At 41.3% G+C, this 26,334-nt stretch overlaps 1 protein-coding gene across 1 annotated transcript; it reads right to left on the reverse strand.

The window, feature by feature from the left end:
- Positions 1 to 547: 547 nt before the first annotated feature.
- Positions 548 to 25,921, reverse strand: CPLX3 (complexin 3). Its single transcript, XM_040415764.1, has 3 exons — positions 25,758 to 25,921; positions 1,765 to 1,852; positions 548 to 772 (listed from the first exon to the last, which is right to left on the reverse strand). Exons 1-3 carry the CDS (start codon positions 25,919 to 25,921, stop codon positions 548 to 550), a joined length of 477 nt encoding a protein of 158 aa, XP_040271698.1.
- Positions 25,922 to 26,334: the final 413 nt, after the last annotated feature.

Consider the following 26,334-nt stretch of genomic DNA (forward strand, 5'->3'; position numbering starts at 1 on the left):
TGCTGCATATGTTTTGGTGCACCACAAAAACATAGAATTTCATCTCACTAATGCTCAAACTTCTAGAATTAAACCGTTTAGTGTTCTTCCCAAATAATTTAGACATATACATACCACAACACAACACAGTCAGATGATCAACTCAGTAACGTCAAGCCCTAAAGGAGGATGTGTACATTATCTTCTTTGTCAGCAACACAGGAATAAGATCTACTATCCAGTAATAGATCCCAAAATAATATTTTTTTTAGTTTCACTTGGCTAGAGAATTGCCTTCTGGGTACACGATTACATATATATGGGTTGAACCTCTATATATACAATCAAATACCATTTCTATTATCTCATATGCTCAACTCTGTTGACTACGTGATAAAGAACTACCTTGTCTCATGGATACAAGATTCATCAACTTCAAATAAAAGGACTTGCTGGGAGCAAACATTGCATATTGTAATGTCTCAACAATATTTATGACTATTAACCAGTTTTGGGATTTTAGGATCTTCAAGATGGCTGTCAGCAAACTTAGATAGTTTGGATAAAGTCACATGAGAGTACATTTTTCAGCTGACTGCTTCAGGTCATCCAGTGTAGACTGGGCTTTCCCTTTAATTGAGTCCAAGTCAATATTCTGGATATTGCTAAGTTGGCCAATGACTGATAATCTTCCTTCTTCTTCTTCGTTATCCTCTTCAATCATTTTGGCCAACTCTTTAGGTAGCTCAACATCTCCACCAGCTAACTGGATTTGTGTGTCATCAACGTCACTCTAGAAAGGGAGAGAGATATACTTGCGTTACACATTCTTACAGATCTGTGAATGAACATGTGGTTTTCCCTTGTGGCTTTATACAGAAAAATATCATGCTTCATCAGATGCTGTATTAAAATGGTCTTATGCTCCCATTGATGTCAGGTAAGACTATCTCAGTAATATGGTGTTTTAAGAGACACACTGTGCCATAGTACAGAGCTCCAGAGACTCCATGAGCCTTTGTACAGGGCTTGTAATGACCTTCTGGGTACGAGATTACATACTGTATATGTATTGAACCTCAATATATACAATCAAATACCATTTCTATTATCTCATATACTCAACTCTATTGACTACATGATCAAGAACTACCTTGTATCATGGATACAAGACTCAACAAGTCGTTACTGTATCTGAGATGGTTTGTCTTTGGCCGAGATATTGGAAGTTATTTGCTAACATCAATTGAAAAATGTGTTGCTGTTAAACCATTGTAGAAGGTGGTATATTGCGCTCCCAAGGCAGTGTTTTTCTTACCACATTTAGCGGACACAAGGAAAGACCCTAGAGCTGGGGTCAGCAACCTTCGAAACTCTAGCTGCTGTGAAATTATAACTCCCAGCATGCACCTTTGCTTGGCTGTCGTCCCCCCCCCCTCCCCCATAGAAGTATAAGGAAGATTCTGGGAGTTGTAGTTTCAGAACAGCTGGCATGCCGGAGGTTGCTGATGAATGGACAACTATAGTGACTGTCATGTATTTGGAGATTCAGGGCTACAAGAAAAAATGCTTTGCTTGACCAAGCTTTAAAGAGCCACTGAATATAAAGTAGAATGCTTACAGCAGTAAAGGCCTGCAGGTGGAAGAGTTCACAGTAATTCACTGTCAGGAAGGTACTAGAAATGGAGATATGTGAAATAAGTTAGTGACCATTGGGGGATTGCCCTGGCCTTGCTGTCTACAGTTTCCTTTTGTACCAATCCCCACAAATACATGTGGTTTTACCTTGGGTAAGCGGTACTTGTCTCGGAAATGAGTCCGGAGTGTGGCTCTTTCGGCTTTGCGTTGAGTATACATTGCCTCTCGTTCCATCCTGTATGAAACCAAATTATGTTAATACTATGCATTTATTCATATATTTTCTGTATTTTATGATCTTAAAAAGGTGAAAAAAAACTGTAATGGAACACATCTTTGTATACTACAGTCAAAAAGGGATCTGGTAAACTTTTACATTTTTATTATATATGTGATAAACCTAGCAGGTAGCCTGTATGGTATATACACTCCAAAGTATGTAAAATTAAAAAGAAAATGAAGAAACTTCCAAATAATCTTCATTAAAGTATCATATGGTTTTTTGTGGATACCTAAATGTACTGTATAGACTACACATTTTCAGGTGCTAGTCCTTTCTGTCTGCCTCATTGCCTGTCTGTAGGTTAATAAGATGAGTAAATGGTAACACATGACTGCAGGATCAGGCTACATACAGGGTTTGGAGTCTGTAACCCTGGAAATACATGGGTCTGCATATGATCTGTATACACAAGATAGGATATATAATTTTACAACTGTAAAGAACAATTGATTAAACTTCATATTTCAAGAATCCTAGTTGTGTGTTTCAAGGGATTAAATGGACCCCAGGTTTAAAATGAAAAGTACTACAAATACTAATGCATAATAATGCCATTCTTTTAGTTATAACAATAGGAGCATGTTATTATATCTATAGAACCATCAAATTCTGTGCAGCTTGACTTTCGTGTCTCACAGGGGCGTACATAGAAATCATTGGGCCCCCATGCCCCATTCATAGCCCTTCCCGCTACCCTTTCCTGGCCCCTCCCCTTGCTCCATGAAATGTGCTTTCTATTGCGTGTGATATAGCGTGCCACCAGGCCCACATATGATACTGCATAAAAATACTGGGGCACAATGCACACCGCGGAGGTAAATTTCACTTTACTTGGTCATGCCCCTATGTAAACCATCAATGTAAAAAAGGAAATGAAAGTGGAATCACGTGGTCAGGGACATACTGTGCATTATATGTGTTGCTGTTAGGGAGGGTAATGACAAAACCAAAATACCTCCACAGCAGCGCATGACACCAGAGTGCATTGCCAAATTACCCCCACCACCAGCTTCACCATATAAATACAGGTCCTTCTCAAAAAATTTGCATATTGTGATAAAGTTCATTATTTTCTGTAATGTACTGATAAACATTAGACTTTCATATATTTTAGATTCATTACACACAACTGAAGTAGTTCAAGCCTTTTCTTGTTTTAATATTGATGATTTTGGCATACAGCTCATGAAAACCCCAAATTCCTATCTCAAAAAATTAGCATATCATGAAAAGGTTCTCTAAACGAGCTATTAACCTAATCATCTGAATCAACTAATTAACTCTAAACACCTGCAAAAGATTCCTGAGGCTTTTAAAAACTCCCAGCCTGGTTCATTACTCAAAAGCACAATCATGGGTAAGACTGCCGACCTGACTGCTGTCCAGAAGGCCATCATTGACACCCTCAAGCAAGAGGGTAAGACACAGAAAGAAATTTCTGAACGAATAGGCTGTTCCCAGAGTGCTGTATCAAGGCACCTCAGTGGGAAGTCTGTGGGAAGGAAAAAGTGTGGCAGAAAACGCTGCACAACGAGAAGAGGTGACCGGACCCTGAGGAAGATTGTGGAGAAGGACCGATTCCAGACCTTGGGGGACCTGCGGAAGCAGTGGACTGAGTCTGGAGGAAGACTGGGGAGAGGGAAAAGCCAAAATGCGTGAAGTCCAGTGTCAAGTACCCACAGTCAGTGATGGTCTGGGGTGCCATGTCAGCTGCTGGTGTTGGTCCACTGTGTTTTATGAAAGGCAGGGTCAATGCAGCTAGCTATCAGGAGATTTTGGAGCACTTCATGCTTCCATCTGCTGAAAAGCTTTATGGAGATGAAGATTTCATTTTTCAGCACGACCTGGCACCTTCTCACAGTGCCAAAACCACTGGTAAATGGTTTACTGACCATGGTATTACTGTGCTCAATTGGCCTGCCAACTCTCCTGACCTGAACCCCATAGAGAATCTGTGGGATATTGGGAAGAGAAAGTTGAGAGACGCAAGACCCAACACTCTGGATGAGCTTAAGGCCGCTATCGAAGCATCCTGGGCCTCCATAACACCTCAGCAGTGCCACAGGCTGATTGCCTCCATGCCAAGCCGCATTGAAGCAGTCATTCCTGCAAAAGGATTCCCGACCAAGTATTGAGTGCATAACTGAACTTAATTATTTGAAGGTTGACTTTTTTTGTATTAAAAACACTTTTCTTTTATTGGTCGGATGAAATATGCAAATTTTTGGAGATAGGAATTTTGGGTTTTCATGAGCTGTATGCCAAAATCATCAATATAAAAACAAGAAAAGGCTTGAACTACTTCAGTCTTGTGTAATGAATCTAAAATATATGAAAGTCTAATGTTTATCAGTAAATTACAGAAAATAATGAACTTTATCACAATATGCTAATTTTTTGAGAAGGACCTGTATAACATTGCAGTACAAAAATATCTTCCCAACAGTGCCAAATAAATACAACCATGAAGTACAAAATATCAGCATTACTGTACCCTAATGAGCCCGCCCCCACTGGCAGCAGCATTGTCCCCATTTAAATGTCCCACCTCTATTTGAGATTTGCTGGACATGAGCAGTGAGGCTACAGTTAAAGGGAAATAGCCTTTAGGAAGAAGATTGAATGGAGTGGGCAAAATGAGGTGTGACGTCACAGGGAACTGGGAACTACACTATTTTCTGTGCAGTTCCTTTACTAGATGTACAGGATCTGTGATGCTGAAGATGATGTCATCACAGGTCCTGGAAGATGCACCTTTGTAAACTGGGAACTACACCATTCTCTGTGCAGTTCTATTACTAGATGTACAGGACCTGTGATGACATCATCATAGGTCCTTCAGCTTTCTGCACTGCTGATAGGGATTCTATACTGGAGCTGGTCTGCCTCTATTGCAGGTATGCCACTGGTGTCTCAGATACAATCTTTAGTCATAGTCTGTAGGTGTGTCTCGACTTTTATGGCCTATCCACAGGATCTTGAGGCCAATGTGAATAGAGAGATGGCCGTGCATGCTTACTTGCCTATTACTGAAACTTCCATAGGGGTGGAGAGAGCTGCACATGCACAGCCACTTCTCCATTCACAAGGAACGCAAGATGGGGCCATTGGTGGGACCCACACCTATCGGACATTACATGATTCCCTGTGGATATGCCAAAAATCTTGAGATGGAAATTCCCTTTTAAACCACCAACAATTAAATGGGTTGTTCAGTGATGATCTGTGCGAGCCCTGCCTCCTCTTCAATGTTTACCTGTGCGACTTCTATCTATTCCCAGCATAAGCCATCACTATCTGATCGGTGGGGGGTCTTACATCCTGCACCCCTCCGATCAGTTGTTCTGTAGTAGCTCCGACTCCAGAAACTACACAGCTCTGTCTGTTGTGAAGTGAACGGAGCTGGTTACTGCAGCACTGCTTTCATTAAAGGGGTTGTGTCACTACAGCAAGTGGCATTTATCATGTAGAGAAAGTTAATAAGCAAATAAGCCCCCAAGGGGGAGAGTTTCAGTATCTAAAACATAACTTTTAATTCAGTATGCAACTAAAACACACCACTGTGATGCAATATCTAAAAAACAACAACAAGGGGGGTCCAAGCCTGGTACCCCAGCACTGGTAGAGTAAATATAAAAACCTGCTCCACCTGGTGAAAGGTGCGAGCAGTCTTACCAGACCAATAGAGACAATGGGATCAGCGAAGGTGTCCAGGTAGATATGTTCAAGGACCGGATGGGAAGTCGCAGTATTGGGTGGCATCTGTATAGTCAATGCAGAACTGTGCCCTATAAAACCCTATACACGAGGAAGGGGACTGGCTTCATTCTGCCTATCTATACAGAGGGGTATAAACTTGTGTTTGCCACCCCGGGGTGATGGGGTGCAAATCTGCAAAGGAGATGGTGATCCAATGCTGGTCGGTCAGGAGGATATTATATGAGTGGGGCGCGCAAATTACCCAATCCCAAATTTCCCACTATGTAGTATTTAAATCCCACTGGTTAGGTGTATTATCGCGGCTGGTAGATTTATTTTTTCCTCCAACCATAGGGGATCTGCCATATATAGGATTATCATAAACACAAGTTTATTTACTTGATCCAGCTATTGCTGCAGGTTACACACCTGCCTCTTTTTCTTTGTCCTTTTTTCCTTTTTGTACTTATTCCCCTGAAGTCAACACGGACAGAAATGTGCCACGTCGGGAGGTCATTAGGAATGCATTAACTGGTCACGCTTACGATTAGATTTAGGGATCAGGCCCGAAGTAGGGACAGGTATCTGGACGGGGTCGCCCCTATCAGGGCGGGTGCTCTGTATAGATAGGCAGGGTTTTATAGGGCCCAGCTCTGCATTGACTATACAGACGCCACCCAATCCTGCGACTTCCCATCCGGTCCTTGAACATATCTACCTGGACACCTTCGCTGATCCCATTGTCTCTATTGGTCTGGTAAGACTGCTCGCACCTTTCACCAGGTGGAGCAGGTTTTTATATTTACTCTACCAGTGCTGGGGTACCAGGCTTGGACCCCCCTTGTTGTTGTTTTTTAGATATTGCATCACAGTGGTGTGTTTTAGTTGCATATTGAATTAAAAGTTATGTTTCAGATACTGATACTCTCCCCCTTGGGGGCTTATTTGCTGATTGATATTGGAGTGCCGTTTAAGCCTACATACATTTAGAGCTTTCATTGGTGTTGTCTTTCTCTAGAGAAAGTTAATACAAGGCACTTACTAATGTATTGTGATTGTCCATATTGTATCCTTTGCTGGCCGGATTAATAATTCCATCACATTGTACACTGCACTATAAGAAAAATTATACACTGCTCGTTTCCAAGGCTGACGACCACCGCTGCAGAGCAGATACGAGGTGGCCGGGACTGAAGCTGCTGCGCATGCGTGCCTATGCGCACTCCTAGGCCACCAGAGAGGCTGGTGCTTTTTCTTATAGTGCAGTGTATAATGTGATGGAAAAATGAATCTGTCCAGCAAAGGAAGCAATATGGACAATCACAATACATTAGTAAGTGCCTTGTATTAACTTTCTCTACATGATAAATGACATTTGCTGTAGTCAGACAACCCCTTTAACCTCTAATCGATTGCCCTATACACGTGCATGTTTGCCAAGCGTGCATGTGGGGACTTGAATGCTCCAAAGCCAGACACTTCTCACAGAGGCTTATTTTCCATTAGAGGAAAGTTGGAACAGACATATACATATTAGATAGTTGATTCAATTACTGTGTATAAGCACCTTCACAATGGATGTTGGTGGCAGCATGAGGACTTTATGTCTAAAGGCCTCTCCTTTGCAGGTATTCAGACTGTGTTGTTCCTAAACACCTGACCTGGTCACGGTTTTGGTCCTATATCAGTGTTACTCAACCAGTGGCTCAGGACCCACATATGATTCTTGGCCTTCTGCATATGTTGACAGCTACAGATACTCCTGCGCTATTGCATTACTATAAGTTGGTACCAGAGTCAAACCGTATCGTTCGCAGTGTACACTAGGTTAAAGGCCATATCTTTAATGGGCTTCTCCCTTTTAGGATACAGCTAAACGGCAATGCTGCTTACAACCAGGTTAGCAGGGGCATCACAGTGTAGCGGTGATCCAATAGAAATGAAAGGGGTCGCAACTGCACCCCTGAATTGTAAAAAATCCAGCAGTTTTTTTTCCATGGGATCACTGCTACATATTGGGCCAGATTTATCATTACTCTGACAGCTCGCTCCACTTTCACATATGGCTAAAGTCAGTTTTAGCCAAGTCAGATTTATGATCGGCCCTTTAAGACTGTAATAAATGTGGTTTTGACGGTAGCAGTTTATTCATCAGTAAGCAGCTTTACAAAAGTCGCACGTCTTTGCGAAAAAGTTGCATGTTCTATTAAAAAGTCTCATAAGATCAGCACGGTCCTTATTGGAGTGATTTTGCGAATTTGTTTGCAACATTTTAAATTGTCGCAATAGTAAATCTGTCTAGAGATTCATTTACATAAGAGAACACGCCCACTTTCAGAAAACTGGCGAGTATAGAGCTAATGATAAATCTGGCCCTGTATCTTTACTATTCAGTATGACTTAACACCACCATTCCTCTTGTTTTAAGGTGTCTGGCCATCTTCAAAGGTTTAGGGGTCTCTGCCCTAATTAGGATTACTGTCGTTTTCCTGGTCATGCAATCATGTTCCGGTGTTATCAGCTTCTACTGGATGTGGAAGGGTTACAGATCATAACCGTGGCCTGTATTTTCCCTGTCAGTATACATTGTTTAATCCCTGTCTCCCTCACTCTACTAATTTAATGCACCATGTGTGTAAGGCGTGCTTCACAAAGCTCCTTAGTAAGCAGTACAACTAAAAGCAATAATGTTAAGAGAAGGATTACGCACATGGCAAAAAGGGTTTTAATCTTTTATTTTTAGCTTATTTATTGTACTGTCTGCTGCTGACATCATCATAACTTGGGGCTTTTTTCCCCGCTGTGTGTGAGATGCAGAAGAGTTCAAGCTATTGAGCAACACTCCTTGTCTTCTGTTTTCTTTCCTTATCAATTAACGTTGTCTCATCGCCTCCTCAATAGCTCTGTTCCCTTCTCTCCTGTAATCTCTCATTTTGTCTTCCAGTATGTCATTTATCCACTCTTCCCTCACCTGGAACGACATGTTCCAGCCATTTATGTATTGAACAAGGCATAATTTCATTCCTGTAGTGTATGCATTCATTCACGGCCGAAAAATATCCCTTGTTGTCAGTGGCCATTATTCCATAGATCTGTTTTTCTCTCTGCCATCATACTTATATTTTTTTTTTTTCAGTTCCAAAATTGAGCAGACTTCATTTTCCAATGTAATGATAGCAATTGGTCAAAGAATCAGGCGATCAGTGACTCTTTTTTATCGAAAAGCCGGAGATACAAGCGAAGGGTAGTTGAAAACCTGGTTATTAGCAATGCTTTCCATCTAGCTAAGCTGCCATGTATTCATCTAGTGATTTGTATGTCACATATTGAACTGTAATAGATATGACATGATTTGACCCAGCAGGATTTGGGCTGGGTTCACACTGTGTTTAGCCCTCTGCTAGGCTTTTCATTGATGTTATACAATTGAATACCCGAAAACTGTATTCAGACGTATACCGCAACAGATCTATTTACGGAGTCAAAAGGATTCATCTTTGGACTCTGTTTGCTCCGTTCTGTTCATTTCCATCTTTTTTTGCAGAGTAGAAAAGCATAACGCAGGAATAACATTCCAAAAATATGGTAATGAATAGAATGCATGTTAAATGGAGTCCAAAGATGAATCCTTAGTTTGAATATTTTTTGATGCCTTGTTGAGGTGAATGGATCCATCATGGTAAACTTTTTAATAAAGTTTTCTGGTATTCCAAAGTATACCCCCAACTGAAATCACAGCAGTGTGAATCTGGCCTTAATATGGGAGAATTACTATCTAATCTATCTATCTATCATCTATCTATCTATCTATCATCTATCTATCTATCTATCTATCTATCTATCTATCTATCTATCTATCTAATCTATCCTTCTCTCAGTCTGTCTGTCCAGAAACAGATTCTTAAAGGAACCATCCAGGGTCATAGCTAAAGGCTCATGGGCCCTGGTGCAAGAGTTGAGCTTGGCCTCCCCCCCCTCCCCGTCCTCCCCTCCTTTGTGCTTTGTGGCCAGGGGCAGGAAAGCACATAGGCTTCGTGCTGCCTGAGGCAAAAATTGAAACGGCAGTCCCCAATGCTAAATCCTTGACCTAACCCCTTCCCTCCAGCCAGAGGTGTAACTTGACCTGCATGCACTTTCTATAACACCAGTGTCTTCTTATGCGACACAAGAGTCTTTGGGCCCCTCAGGCTCCTGGGCCCAGTAGCGACTGCTACCTCTGCACCCCCTATAGCTTCGCCCATGGAACTATCTCTTTACAATAGAAGAATAAGTGGACTGTGTACATATATTCTTAGTTTATTAGTGAATTGCCATAACTTCATTGCTTTGCTTCAATAATTTGAGTATAGCGGACTTGTTTTACTGAAATGTATATATTTTTTTATCTCACGCAATGTAAAAAAAAAAAACGACATAGCTTTTAACATTATTGTGGTAGAATTTGTGCTATGAACCCTGAACAAGGAGTCCAACCAATTATCTGTGATACTCCAAATTATTATAATTTCTCCAGGAGTAAGAGTATATGACCGGTCATGAAAAGAATCACACATAGACAGAACATTTTAAATATTTTTTTTGCCCCTTCCTCCAGAAACTTCTTTCATTTATAGAAAAAAGTCCTGGGTGTTAACCTCTACTGCAGGGGTTTTAAATTAACCAGATTATGCCAACTGTTACAAGAACTTCTATGTCTTCATAAGATGACATCTGAAATCAATCATGGTAGCTCTTAGGAGGGAAACCAGTGGAATTATTTTGTCTAGATACTTGCATGAGGAGTCTATATACAGATTTTACCAGATATTGCAGACTGAAAACTTGGGCTTACAAACAGTATGTGATTCATAAATTTACAGAACAGCAGTGTCTAAGGGTGATGATAATATTTGAAATCACGATTTAACTTTTTCATTTATACCCATATCAACACACTGCTCATGACAATTGTACAAAGGCTTTTTGGAGTGTATGTCATAGTAACATGTATGAACCTAACTTTTAAAGGGAGCTTCATTCGGTGTCTATTGAATTAACAGAGATAGTCGAGTGCTGTACTATAGACCTGAAGAAGAGCTGAAGAAATGGCTCCAGCAATCGTGCATTTATCATGTATCCTGTGGTCAGGTGATAATTGTATTTCATGGGATAACCCCTTTAGGGGTTGGAGGTATAATTAGATGTGGCAGATTTGTAGCAGCTTTTCATTATGAATTCCACTCTTGAAATCTGCAATAATAAAATTGTAGTAAATGAACATTTATCTATCTTTGGGGATCCCAGGACCCTCCTACTATCCAGCAATTGATATGGAACATCAATGAACTCTTATTGAAAAAAACAACATTTTAGCAACTAATACCCATAACACCGGAGTCTCTCTCTTAGGGCTCATGCACACGACCGTGTGCTGGCCGTTCCGTGCATTGGGGACCGCAATTTGCGGTCCCCAATGCACGGTAACATCCGTGTGGCAGCTGCAGACAGATCCAGACCCATTCAACTTGAATGGGTCCGTGATCTGTCCGCACCGCAAAAAAGTAGTGCATGCACTACTTTTATGCGGTGCGGAGGCACGGACAGAAAACCTATGGAAGCACTCCGTAGTGCTTCTGTGGGCTTCCGTTCCATGCCTCCATTCCCGATCTCCCGGATTGCGGACCCATTGAAGTGAATGGGTCCGTGATCCATAATGCGGGATGCACACAGCCGATGCCCGTGTATTGCGGACCCGCCGTATGGGGGCCGCAATACGACCACGGGCAGCACACGGTCATTTGCATGAGCTCTAATCTTTACTTGAATTTCATCACTTAGGGCTGTATTACACCAACAGATTATCTGACCAATTTCTGTCCAATCAGACCAATAGTTGATGTGTATAACAAAAGATCTGTGTGTGTGTAAAGGGGCTGCTGACCAATGATTGGTCAGCAAATCTGTCAGATAATCTGTTGGTGTAAGGCTACTTTCACACTAGCGTTTTGGCTGGATCCTGCAGGGTCCAGCAAAAACGCTTCCATTACTGATAATACAACCATCTGCATCCGTTTGAACGTATCCGGTTGTATTATTAACATATTTGCAATATTGGCTACCATCCCCAGAAGAAGCCAGATCACTGGCGAAACGGCGTTGGGTCAGGAGGTTGCTGAGAGATCGACATTTGCCTCCATTTTCCATTGTTTGGGGCTTATTGTCCTGAGGTGTCTTGGTGACTAGCATTTGATTATTATAATATTTTTCCCTGATTCTTGGTGTGCTGACCTCCCAGCCCCTCCTTGGGTCCTATTCCTCTCCTTTGTGTTCCACCTTTGTGCTGCCTTTTTTATCCTCATGTATGTATTTTACATTGTTAATAAAGTTTATTTATGTTTACTATGCAAAGATTTTTGTGCAATTTCTTTGGTGATATTTGTAACATTGCCAAACCGATCCGTCATTAACTCCATTAAAAGTCTATAGGGAACTGAACTGTTTTCTATTGTGGCAAATTGTGCCAAAGAAAATGGATCCATCCCCATTGACTTGTATTGGGGTCATGATCCGTGTATGCATTTTGGAGGATTCCGTTCGGTTCAGTTCAGTTTTGTCCCCATTGACGATGAATGGGGACAAAACAAAAGCCTTTTTTTTCCAGTATTGAGACCCTATGACGGATCTCAATACCGGAAAACTTTAATGCTAGTGTGAAAGTACCCTAATACAGCCTATATTCCAGCCTTTACTATTCCTTTTAACCCCCTGATGTCTGCCAGAGTTTTATTGTATGCTATGTTTGATTTACTGTTCATTTGAATAGTAGTTGTGTTACCCTGTATGTTTCTTAAGATTATTTGTCATCACCACTAAAGGGACCTGCATGTCCACCTTTGTTTGTATGTGTCCCCAAAAAATATTAATTGTATATACAGTACAGACCAAAAGTTTGGACACACCTTCTCATTCAAAGAGTTTTCTTTATTTTCATGACTATGAAGGCATCAAAACTATGAATTAACACATGTGGAATTATATACATAACAAACAAGTGTGAAACAACTGAAAATATGTCATATTCTAGGTTCTTCAAAGTAGCCACCTTTTGCTTTGATTACTGCTTTGCACATTCTTGGCATTCTCTTGATGAGCTTCAAGAGGTAGTCCCCTGAAATGGTCTTCCAACAGTCTTGAAGGAGTTCCCAGAGATGCTTAGCACTTGTTGGCCCTTTTGCCTTCACTCTGCGGTCCAGCTCACCCCAAACCATCTCGATTGGGTTCAGGTCTGGTGACTGTGGAGGCCAGGTCATCTGGCGCAGCACCCCATCACTCTCCTTCATGGTCAAATAGCCCTTACTTTCAAAGTTTACCCAATTTTTCGGCTGATTTCTTAAAGTAATGATGGCCACTCGTTTTTCTTTACTTAGCTGCTTTTTTCTTGCCATAATACAAATTCTAACAGTCTATTCAGTAGGACTATCAGCTGTGTATCCACCTGACTTCTCAACGCAACTGATGGTCCCAACCCCATTTATAAGGCAAGAAATCCTTGACAGGGCACACCTGTGAAGTGAAAACCATTTCAGGGGACTACCTCTTGAAGCTCATCAAGAGAATGCCAAGAGTGTGCAAAGCAGTAATCAAAGCAAAAGGTGGCTACTTTGAAGAACCTAGAATATGACATATTTTCCGTTGTTTCACACTTGTTTGTTATGTATATAATTCCACATGTGTTAATTCATAGTTTTGATGCCTTCAGTGTGAATCTTCAATTTTCATAGTCATGAAAATAAAGAAAACTCTTTGAATGAGAAGGTGTGTCACAACTTTTGGTCTGTACTGTATATCAAATATCAAAAATTATTTCAATAAAAAGAGAATTTAAAAACAAAACAATTGCAGTCTGGCATGTCAATTATAGGTTTTTGCCGCAGTCACTCCAGATTTGTGGCAAATCTGTAGTGGATTTTTTTCTGCTGTGGCTGAACCCACCCTCCAGAAATGAGGAGAGAAAGTGACTAATATTATTTCCATGTTTTGGAGGTCTGAAAAATTTAAAGACATCGCGTCATCATAGTGCTGGAGTGAATATGTATTTATAAGCTGTGATCACACATAGAAACGTGTTGTTTATATGTCATCCTCGTCTCTGCGTACATGGAAAAATTTCCTGATTTCCTGTACAACGTAGTACTGCTAATAATCATTCACAAAAATCTTTGTAACGTTCCTTTAAGTCGATAATTCAGTTGAGTGCTAAATTAAGCTGTGACCCTGTGGCAAGATTATCTACACATCTCATAACAACCGTTAAAATTGGATTTAACCCTTCTTAACTTTTTGCCATTAATAGGTATTGCATTGAAGTACCAAAGCCCTACACAGAGTCTAGAATTGCCTGATCAGAGTTAAAGATGACCTGTCACCACAAAATGCAGTGCAATCTTCAAGCACCATGTTATAGAGCAGGAAGAGCTGAGCGGATTAATATATTGTTTTAATTGAAAAGAACTTGTAACATACATTTAAATCTTTGCTGTTTCTGACTTCATTTGTACACAAGGAGGTGTTATCAGTAATTGATAGCACTCTCTGCGTAAAGGCGCATTTACACTGCGCTGACGAGCAGACAATTATTCTGAAGGAAGCATTCCTTCCCGACAATTGCCTGCTCATTAGTGGAGGTGAAGAGCTGCCTCTGCTGTATGGGGATGAGCAATGGCTACCACTAAAGCTCATCCTCATTGAAGTTAATTGTTTCTGGGCAGAAGATCGTTGTTTACACAGGACGATCTGCTGGCCAGAAATGATGATTGAGGTGTCCGCACCAAAGATCTGATCTGTGGCACCGTTACATGAGCTGATTATCAGGAATTTGCACAAATGTTTGGTCTCAACATTCGGCCCATAAATTGGGTCGTGTAAATCAGCCGTAAGTGTGTATACAGAGATAGCTGTCAGTCACTGATAGCTATACATGGGGGAGGTGTTATCAGTGATTGATAGCATTCTCTGTGTAAGTGTGTATACAGAGATAGCAGTTAGTTTCTAATAGTTGTACACAGGGAAGGTGTTATCAGTAATTGACAGCATTCTCTGTGAGAGTGTGTATACAGAGATAGCAGTTCGTTACTATTAGTTGTACACAGGGGAGGTGTTATCAGTGATTGATAGAATTCTCTGTGTAAGTGAGTATACAGAGACAGATGTCAGTTACTGATAGCTATACATGGGGGAGGTGTTATCAGGGATTGATAGCATTCTCTGTGTAAGTGTGTATACAGAGATAGCAGTTAGTTACTAGAAGTTGTACACAGGGGAGGTGTTATCAGTGATTGATAGCATTCTCTGTGTAAGTGTGTATACATAGCTCTCAGTTACTGATAGCTGTACATGGGGAGGTGTTATTAGTGATTGATAGCATTCTCTATGTAAGGGCTCATTCAGACAACTGCAGTGTTGCCGGCCCGTGTGCATTTGCGGACCGGACATGGCTGGCTCTATCACAGAAAATGCCTATTCTTGTCCTCAATTGCAGGGCCGCAGAACGGAACTACAGATAAGGACCACACATAGTGTGTGCTGTCCTCATCTTTTGTGGCCCTATTCAAATGAATGGGTGCGGACCCGTTCATATGGCTGTGTGAATAGGACCCGTGTATACAGAAATAGCTGTCAGTCACTGATTGCTATACACAGGGGAGGTGTTGTCAGTGATTGATAGCATTCTCTGTGTAAGTATGTATACAAAGATAGCTGACAGTCACTGAAAGTTGTACATGGGGGGGTGTTATCATGATAGATGTTATTCTTTGAGTAAGTGTGTATACAGAGGTGTTATCAGTGATTGATAGTGTTCTCTGTAAGTGTGTATATAGAGATAGATGTCAGTCACTGATATCTGTACACGGGGAGGTGTTATCAGTGATTGATAGTGTTCTCTTTGTAAGTGTGTATACAGAGATAGCTGTCAGTCACTGATGGCTGTAAACAGGGGAGGTGTTATCAGTGATTGATCGTATTCTCTGTGTAAGAGTGTATACACAGATAGCTGTCAGTCACTGATAGCCTATTAAAAACATCTGTTTATGTGGTCCATTGTTTGCCGTGTGGGCTGGTTGCCGGATACTTGTGGTGTGTATCTATGGCCGTGTGTCGTCATGGCAGTGCATATTCACTTTTGTGTTGTGCGTCCCGCCAAGGATACTTTGTGATGTGAACTTGTCAATTGTGTATATCTCTCCTCTCTGTTCTGTTCAGAAAAGCAGGGGTTAATTGCCCTTGCTTGTTCTGTGTTCCATGTAAAGGTTAATCCCTCTTTCTTGTTTGGGTTAACAAGCTAAGCTATATGTTCTGCCTGTGTATCCTGCCGTTTGGGTGAGCAACAATTCTTGTAGCTGGGTATGTAGTTCTGTTCCTCTGCTCAGTCTGTATGTCTGATCTGTGTCCGATGTTATGTCTGAACTGTTCCTGCTGTGTTCTGTCTGAATTATGCCAGTTAGTCAGTGTTCAGTCAGTGATTTCCATCAGTGATTGTGAGCCAAAACCAGGTGCGGGTCTACACACAGAACAAGCGCAGATCTTTCCCATGTATCTTATGTCTGTGGAGGCTTCATTCCTGGTTTTAGCTGACAATTACTGATGGAAATGACTGATGTGTGAATAAAGCCCTACTCTGCTCTTGTTCTAGTCTGCCTGTTGTGATATTCCAGTGTCCTGTGTTCTAGTTTTGGGTCCTGTCCTTGTGGTTTTATGCATTTCCTGATCCTGTCTGCGTTCCTGAGTCTGAGGGTTAGCTGTCTATTACACATGGACCATCCTAGGAGTTGGGGTCTGGTCGCTAACCCGCAGTGAAGTCCACATCCCTAAAGTGTAAATACCGGATTGGTGCCAGAATAACGTCCTTCGGGTTTGGCCAAATGCCAAAACGGTTACTTGCCACAGTGGCTTCAAATTAACATTGATCTGTCTTGGTCCGTAATCAGTGGATGAGTAACAGTTTCTTCAGCCATGGAACCCGCCAGCCATTCCAAGATGTCTGTCTGTAGTTTGTGTCTGGAATCTGCTATGTCTTGTTTGACCCCAAAGGTATGTTGCTTCCGAGTCTGCTCTATCTGAATCATGGCCTTCAGTAAGAGGGTGTAGCATGCTTCCTGCCTTATGTGAATTGGAGGCTTATATGTGTCTGTTCTCTGGAGGGAGGGCGTCAGGAGTTGAGTACTGTTACATGTCAATTCACTGTGTGCCATTGTTTCTGTGTGGGCTGGCTGTCAGATGCTGGGGATGTGTATCTAGGGCCATGTGTCAGTATGACAGTGCATAAATCTGCCTCTGTTCTGTGCGTACTGGCCGTGGATTCTTGTGGGTGTGAACTGAACTGTGACTGGTATCTCTCTCCTGTTTAAGTCTGTTCAGTCCATTCTGAACCTTGCAGTGCTTAACGGTTTCTTAATCTATCAGAATCTGGCCTTCAAAAGAGGGTGTAGCATGCTTCTGGCCTACTGAGTTTTGAGGGCTTGCATGTCTGTCTTCTGGAGGGATAGCGTGTAGAGGGGAGTACTATTACGACATCTGTTTATGTGATCCATTTTATGCCAGATACTGGTGGTGTGTATCTTGGGCCATGCGTCAGTGTGGCAGTGCATATTCCCCACTGTGTTGTTTGTACTAGCCGCAAATACTTTGTGATGTGAACATGTCCACTGTGTATGTCGCTCTTCTTTATTCTGTTCAGCAAGGCAGCGGTTAATTGCCCTTGCTTGCTGTGCGTTCTATGTTCCATGTAGAGGTTAATCCCTCTTTTTGTTTGTGTGCACCTGTGGGTTCTTAGGATTAATGAGCTCAGCCATATTTTCTGTCTGTGTATCCTGCCCCTTGGGTGAGCAAAACCAATAGTTCCTATATCTGTCTGTAGTAGTAGTCTGTATTTGCTCTGTTCTCTGTTCAGTCCGTATGTCTGATCTGTGTCCGTTGTCATGCCTGACCTGTTCCTGCTGTGGTCTGTCTGTGTTACCCTGCTCTTACCCAGTCTTCCTTTTGTGGTGTTCCAAAGTCCTGTGTTCTAGTCTTGGTTCCTGTTCAGACTGTGCCTGTGCTATTGTGTGTTTTCTGATTCTGCCTCTGTTTCTGAGTCCGAAGGTCAGCTGCAAAGTAAACCGGGACCATCCCAGGAGGTAGCAGTCTGGTTGCTATCCCTGTATAGGGCAGTTAAAGGGTAAATACTGCAGAAGTGTCAAAATAGCACCCTTAGGGTTTGACCCAACGTTAAACCGGTTACTCGGCACAGTAGTTCCACATTACCACTGATCTGTCTTGATCCGTAATCATTGTATCCATAACATAACCTGTACATGAAGGTGTTATCAGTGGTTGATAGCATTCTCTGTGTAACTGTGTATATAGAGATAGCTGTACACGGGGGTGGCAATATCAGTGATTGATAGCATTCTCTGTGTAATTGTATATACTGTACACAGGGGAGGTGTTATCAGTGAATGATAGCATTCTCTGTGTAAGTGTGTATACAGAAATAGCTGTCAGTCCCTGATAGTTGTACATGGAGAAGGTGTAAGTGTGTATACAGAAATAGCTGTCAGTCACTGATAGTTGTACATGGAGAAAGTGTTATCAGTGATTGATAGCATTCTCTGTGTAAGTGTGTATACATAGATAGTTGTCATTCACTGATAGCTGTACATGGGGAGGTGTTATCAATGATTGATAGCATTCTCTGTTTAAGTGTGTACACAGAGATAGCTGTCAGTCACTGATAACTGTACACGGGACAGGTGTCAACAGTGATTGACAGTATTCTCTGTGCAAGTGTGTATAAATAGATAGCTGTCAGTCACTGATGGCTGTACACAGGGGAGGGGTTATCAGTGATTGATAACATTCCCTGTGTAAGTGTGTATACATAGATAGCTGACAGTCACTGAAAGTTGTACATGGGGGGTGGTTTGGGAAGCTAAAGTGGTCCTGGAAAAAAAAAAAACTAAAACTGGCCCCATATTGTAGGAGGGTCTAAATAAACAGGTGGCAGAGCAAAAAAAGTAGGGGGTCAGCAAAACCATAGTGCAAAATACCACATACCACAGTGCCACACAATATATTGCCCCAAAAGCTGTCCCTCTGAGTCGGCCATCAATAGAGGCCAATTTCTCTCCTCCTCCTCCAGTTGTCTCTGATAAAGATATGGAGCAGGGTTTTTAAGAGGTGAGATGTGGGACATAGTTGAATGCAGGAGGGCCATGACTCGTCCCCATACCGTGGAGGTGATTGCATTGTTTTGCCTTTCTTATGACCAAGTGTCTGTCACTTATTCTTTCTGTTCACAACGTGCTTTGTGATGCAGCATTGACTCCTGTGGCAGCTTCTTTTCAACCTGATATACTGAGAAAATATCTGATCTCCCTATCTGTCCTATCTCTCTAATCCTGCTGACAGCGAGGTGCATGTACTCTGGAGGGGCAGCTTTTAGCAGATGGGAGGATTATGTTTATGGACAGTTGTGGCTTATGACAACAATATAGAATTGTGCTAGGTTGAGGCAAATGAACCCATGTAAAGAAAGTGGAGGAAAAAAGTTGCATTATAAAGTTTAACTCTGTATGAACTTTAACATTGAAAAAATACTGTAGCATACTGTTATAGATAAGCCAAGGAATCAGATGCTCTAAGCCCTGTACATTGCAAGCTATTTGGATTGAACTTGTTTTCCAACACATCCCACAGGTGCTTAATTGAGATCTGGTGGATTTGGAAACTAAAACCACACCCTGATCTCCTTGTCATTCCTGAACAATTTTTGCTGTGTGGCAGGACAAATTATCCTGCTAAAAGATGCCAATGCCAATAGAAAATACTGTTACAATGGTGGGATGTACTTGGTCTGAAACAATGTTTAGGTAGGTGGTTTGTGTCAAAATAACACTCACATTCATGAATGCCAGCAACAAAGGTTTCCCAGCAGAACATTGCCCAGAACATCACACTGCCTCTCCAGGCTTGCCTTCTTCCCTTGCATCACACCACCTTCTTCCTATCATGTACTAACCTAGCCGCACTCCTACATGGAGGCAGGCTTCATCACTGCAGAGCCGCCGTGTTGCCAGTATTATTAGGACAATTTGGCCTATTAGCATGTAGGAGCACTAAGCCACTCAAGCTCGGCATCCATGCATGTTGATGTCACTATGGAACATTTGAGGCACCGCACCGGCTCGCCAGCATCTCACGCTGATCTGAGCAACATATTTAACCAGGAATTCTATCCAGATGCCTGTGAATTGGTTTTCTTTGCTTATTTAGTATTTTGACTTGTATGGTAGATTCTGGATTTATGAACCCTTGGCATGCACCATGACTACTCTTCTGTTTTGTGTATTGGATCTTGACATATCCTCATGGTTTTGACCCTTGCCTGGCATTTAGGCCTTGCTCTTGTTCTCTCTTTTGTACCTGATGTATCCTCCTGGTTTGACCTTGACTTGTATTGACCTGCTGTGAAGTTATCTAATTTGGGCATCTCTTGTTGCTGACCTGTTTGCACCTGACTTCCCTTTTGCTCCTATGCATTTAGTTAAGTCAGGGACCGTCAACCAGTTGGGGGCCGCCCTTTAGAATGAATCTTGCAAGGAAGTAGGGAGAGTGGTGCAGGTTAAAGTTAGGGCTGCACAATCTTACTGGATGTGACACTTCCATTGTTCTATGGTCCAGTTCTGATGTACACGTGCAGACTGTTACGTTTTGCAGCTACAGCTTCATATGCGCCAGATGCAATATACCATGTTTTCTGACATGTGCTACAGTAGTTCTTTTATGGGATCAGACCAAATGGGCTGGTCTTTGTTTCCCATGTGCATCAGAAAGCCCTGGATACCTATGGTAGTACCATTCCTCAGACCACTTTTAGTAAGTGTTAACCACCCCATGCCAGGAACACCTCACAGACCTGCCATTTTAGAGATGTTCTGATCCAGTTATTTAGCCACCTTATTTTGGCCATTTTCAAAGTAACTCAGATCCTTACACTTTGTAGTTTTTCCTGCTTTCAAGACATCAAATTTAAGCACTGAGGGGGTCATTTACTATCCAGAAATACTATACTATAATATAATGCGTATTTCTGTCGCAGATTGCGGCGCAAAGGTTATTTATGCCACAATCTGTGACTTTTGCCCACCCACGCCAGGTCTAAAAAATTGGGCAGGCGAGGGGATGGGCCGGCAGGCCCTTCTCATTCATCATTTTCTATGCCAGTTTTAGGTGTAGAAAATGGTCTAAATGCAAGACAGCAAGGAAGCACTGGAGGGCCGGTGCCTCTTCATAACTTCAGCGGATCCACCGCCAGCTATAGGTTATTAAGACCAGTGTCTAAAATGACGGTCTTAGGGTCCATTCACACGTCCGTATGTGTTTTGCAGATCCGCAAATTGCGGATCCGCAAAACACGGACACCGGCAATGTGCGTCCTGCATTTTGCGGACCGCACATCGCCAGCACTCTCATAGAAAATGCAATTGCGGACAAGAATAGGACATGTTCTATTTTTTGGCGGAATGGAAGTGCGGATCCGGAAGTACGGATACGCAAATGCGGATGCGGACAGCACATTCCGGCCCCATTGAAAATGAATGGGTCCGCACCTGTTCCGCAAAATTGCGGAACGGATGCGGACCCATTTTGCGGAAGTGTGAATAGACCCTTAATAAATGACCCCTGAATATTTACTTGCTGCCCAATATATTCCATCCCTTAACGTGTGCCACTGAAGTTAAAGAACAATATGAGTGACCAAAGCAACATAGGCATACTAGTGTGAATGGACTATAGTGAATAATTGTTAATTTTGCATTAGAAAGACATTGCATAGACTTCTCTTTCAAACAAACTGTAGGGGAGATCTGGCTTAGTTCCCCAAAACAACCAATCACATTCCACCTTTCATTTTCCAAAGGAGCTGTCAAAAATGAAAGGTGGAATCTGATTGGTTGCTATGGGCAACTAAGCCACTTTTCTTTTATACCAGTTTTGATAAATTTCCCCCTATATGTTTTGCCTGTGGGTTGCATCACAGCTATGTGCATGGACATTGTATAGTAGCACATAGGGTCCCTACAGGCCCATATTACTAAGGCACAATTTTCTTTCAATCAGTGCTTATACTTGTATAATATGGCATGTCCTGGAATATGGCATAATTTTCTTGCAGATTCTCATGTTTTTCATGGAAAATAAGATGTACAAGTACGTACAAAATGGTCACCATTAGGTAGTAAAATGCATGCTAGTTGTGTATAGGTTACAGAAAAGTATCTTGACTGAAACTGTTGTTACATAGTTACTACCAAAGCTGTATCACGGGCTTCTTTTACAGGACATATCTGGAGACACGTGCGAACAGCACCTCTAACAGAACAGATCAGTGCAGCTGGCAGAAATTCATAGTGTCTGTGCTAATCTCATCAGAAAGCTATAGACCATGCTACAACTTTCAATCAATGTTAAAGGAAGGAATTTAATAACAGTATAGCATTAGAAATAATCAGAATATATGATAATTTTCTAATATTGAACAGTCATTTTGAAATAAAAGAGATTTTGAATTTCTTCTAGTGTGCTTATTTCTTAAAGGGGTTGTGTCATCTCAAGCATCCCACATCTGGGACCTGCAGCTATCTCTAAAATGGTGCCTGCAAAGTGGCCACCCTCCATTCACTTCGGAAAATAGCTGAGCTCTGTGCTTGGCTAGTTTCTGAAGTCCCATAGTATTGACTGTGAAGCGCATGGTGCAAGCTCGGCCAGCACTCCATTCGCTTCTATGGGGCTGACGGAAATAGCCGAACCAACACTTGCCTATTTTTGGCAGTCACATAGAAATAAATGGAGGACAGCCAAGCATGTGCGATCTACTCTCTTTCACTTTGCAAGCTATATTCTCTAGATATGTGCAGGTCCCGCACCTATCCTAGCAATGTGCCACCAATGCTTGAGTTGACAAAACCCCTTCAAGGAGGTTGAGGGTTTGAGCTTGATTGGTAATGCCACACACTGTTCATAAACAAGAGTGCAGTTTTTGGATTGGGTTACTAAGAGTGGTGGTACTAGAGTGGTGCAGTTTCTGCATTGGGTTGCTGCACAACTAGAAGTTGTATGTCCCATTCACCTGTAAGTGCTGTTATCATGAAGTGGAATTGTTAGCCTAGCCACAAAGCAACAAGCCAGTCACAAAATAGGACAGGAACTGATGTGGTGTTGTGATGTGGCAGCATCAGCAACGTTCTGTTCTTGGGAAATTTATGGATAAGATTTCCATGGCCAGGCAGCTGTATGTCCACCTGAATTTATCAAGCACAATGGAAAGCTTTAGCTGTAATGGTGTGAAGATTAGAGCCATCAGACTCATTATCCGAAGTGATGAATCATGCTTCACCATCTAGTAATCCGATTATGAGTTGGCAGATGCCAGGAGAATAATGCTTGCCTAAATGAGCAGTGCCAAGTTTGGGATCGGTCAATCAGTTCAAGTGAAGATAAACCTTAATGCAACAACATTCAATGATCTTGAAGAAATGTGTGTCTTTTCAGCTTTGCAAAAGTAGTTTGAGAAGGTCTTTCTGGTTTGGGGAAAATCTTTCTGGGGAAATTTTCTGTTTGAGTGATAGAATTACCCTACGCACAGAGCAAACCCATAAAAATGTTTTGCCAAGTTTGCAAGAAAATAACTTTACTTTCTTGCACAGAGTCCATATACAGGTGAAACTCGAAAAATTAGAATATCGTACAAAAGTCCATTTATTTCAGTAATGCAACTTAAAAGGAATTGCATTAATGTAGCTTAAAATTAGAATTTTGCGAAAAGGTTCAATATTCTAGGCTCAAAGTGTCACACTCTAGTCAGCTAATTCATCCATATCCCCTGAGCAAAAGGTACCTCAAAATTTAGACTTTGGGGTTTCATGAGCTGTAAGCCATAATCATCCAAATTATAACAAATAAAGGCTTGAAATATCTCGCTTTGCATGTAATGAGTCTATCTCATATATTAGTTTCCCCTTTTAAGTTGCATTATTGAAATAAATGAACTTTGCACGATATTCTAATTTTTCGAGTTTCACCTGTATATGCTTCCTTATAAACCTGTAAGATTAACTGGAACTCCACCTGGCAAGCCAGGCTTCGCAGTCCATTTTCATTGTCCCACCTCACCAATACCCTGGTGGTTGAATTAACACAAATCCTCAAAGCTCTAAAAAGCCCCAAATTTTGTGAAAACCCTGTTATGGCAGCAAAATTCCATATCAAAGGGGCTGCCTAAGAAACATATTTTTATAAATACCCTTTAAGTAATTCTGAAACCATCGTTAGGTGGCCACTGTTCAGGATGTCCATCGATTAGCTAGTGTGGAGGGAGGCTACAAAGATTCTCTGGAGGGCACAGCACGTGCATGCATTACATGGACAGTCCACTGATTTATATGGACACTGTGGCCCGCATTTACTATGATAAGTTCACTACTTTCTTGACAGTGTTTGCACCCAAATTTTGCCACACCTCATTTTAGACACAAATATTATTCAGTTGCGCCAAAAAAAGAATAACGTTCTCTGACATCCTCAACATTTTTTAGGTTTCAAAATAGAATGTGACAATGGCCAGCTTTTGTCAGTGAAGCTGATATCCACGATTCTGGCAAGTAAAAGTGATGCAGAGTAGACCAATTTCAAAGTTGGTTTAAAGTTCTTGTTGGACAAAATTGCACTCTAGGACATATTTAAGGTCTGGAGACAGAATTTTGGCACATTGGGACAGATTTTGGGACAGGTTCCCCCATTGAGTACAGGGTACTGCAATGAGGATACCCTTTATTAGTACATAAAGGTAAATAAATGTTCTAATTATATACTAAGTGGGCTACAGCTCAACGTCTGTGCAAAGTCAGATGTAAACAATACATGTGAGCATCAATGTACATTAGGGTCACAATCATAAAAATGGCTAATGTTTTACCGTAAATTCTGGATGCCAATTCTAAGAACAGTTATTACTGCTTGCAGCAGTTTAGTCAGATGCTTTATCTCTTATGGTTATTGTTTACTATGACATGAAGACACCATGCTTCCCCATTCTTATATTAATATGTTTAGTATTGATTAGAGCGTAATCATTTACAGTTTCTTTCACTTGTGCGGACCTTGACAAGACATTATAAACCATCAATCAAGAAAGTAAATACAGGTCTGCACATGGCACTTGATATTCTTTATCACCATTTTATATCCTGCCTATATATACTACATAACCTGACTTTATCTGATGAACAAGTGGATTGCAAAATGATGGTACTACTACATTAATGAAGGGCCTTTAAAGGGAGTATGCTCATGTTTGGTAAAGAAATAGGTATAAGAATAGTCAAGTTATATGGAAAAGGTAACAGACCGCAGCTACACTATATGTTATTGATGGACCATGGACTATATGCAAATTATTGAAGGACGTTCTGTTGTACTGTGACTCTTAAAAGGACATTTTATATGGATAGCAATACAAGCAGGTGCACAACTAGTACCTACAGCTAACTTGTATACTGTGGGGGAGATTTATGAAAACTGTCTTAGTTGCTCATAACAAACAGATTCCATCTTTCATTTTTCAGAGCTCCTTTGGGCGAAATCTGATTTGTTGTTAAGGGCAACTAAGACAGTTTTCCTTGACACCGCTTTTGAGAAATCTGCCCTATGTACAAATATACACTAATTTTCTCCTGCCATTTTTTATATCATTCACTTTATTTGCAAACACAATAAACTAAAATACAAATTTGCCATCATTATTGAATTTACAGAAAGATCATATCATTAATGACACATTTATTGCAGCTAGATTACTATTGTGCATTGTATAGGTTTGCACTGTATATTTAGCAAATTTACACATAAAAATCACAGACCACCACATTTCTCACTGCTAGAACAGCGTCTACTATGTGATGTCTATGGTCTACACTTTTAATGGTTTTAAATAACACTTTAGCATTTAGTATCTGAACCACAAGTATTACAATGTTGCTTAAATGTGTCACTAGTGATATATCTAGAGGCATGGTTGCCATTTTTCACAATTTGTTGCAGAAATTATGAAAAATACATTATAAATAAGTAACAAAAATCTTACTTTTCCTCCAGAAGCTGCTTTTGATATTCTTCATATTCTTCCCTTGTCATCCCTTGTGCTTCAGCTGGTGATTTCTCTCCCTCGCCTTTCTCTTCTTTGCCCCCCAGACCTCCAGTGAGGTTCTTCAGTTGACCACCCACCATAGTCTTCACCATAAAAGCCATGGCTATTGAAAACCTAAAGATTTGGTCAGTTTAATAAACCAACTAAATATCTGTAAAATGTTGCAAGGAGCTGCTTAAATCACCTCACAGCCTTTCAGCACTAAGTTTGCAAGGGCAGTGTGTTGTGCTCAGCATAGAGCTTGTAGGTTCAGGTACGATCAGTTTAATTAGTTCAATGGATTTTCTCAGTCATGTTGAGTTAAATCCTGCAGATAAGATCAGAAGCGAGGATTGTCCAAAATGTCTTAGAATTTTAGCTTCTTATGTCTAGAGAAGTGTCACTGCTGCATGCTTCATTCAGCACTTCCAACACCACAGTCCTGGATGGCTCCCATCTAAACATTGAGTGAGCACCACGTACCTGCAGAGCTCCCAGTTAGCATTTTACCATTACCGCAAGGAAAACGTGCAGT

The sequence above is a fragment of the Bufo bufo genome, chromosome 1 (assembly GCF_905171765.1).
Source record: "Bufo bufo chromosome 1, aBufBuf1.1, whole genome shotgun sequence".
Classification (NCBI taxonomy): Eukaryota; Metazoa; Chordata; class Amphibia; order Anura; family Bufonidae; genus Bufo; species Bufo bufo.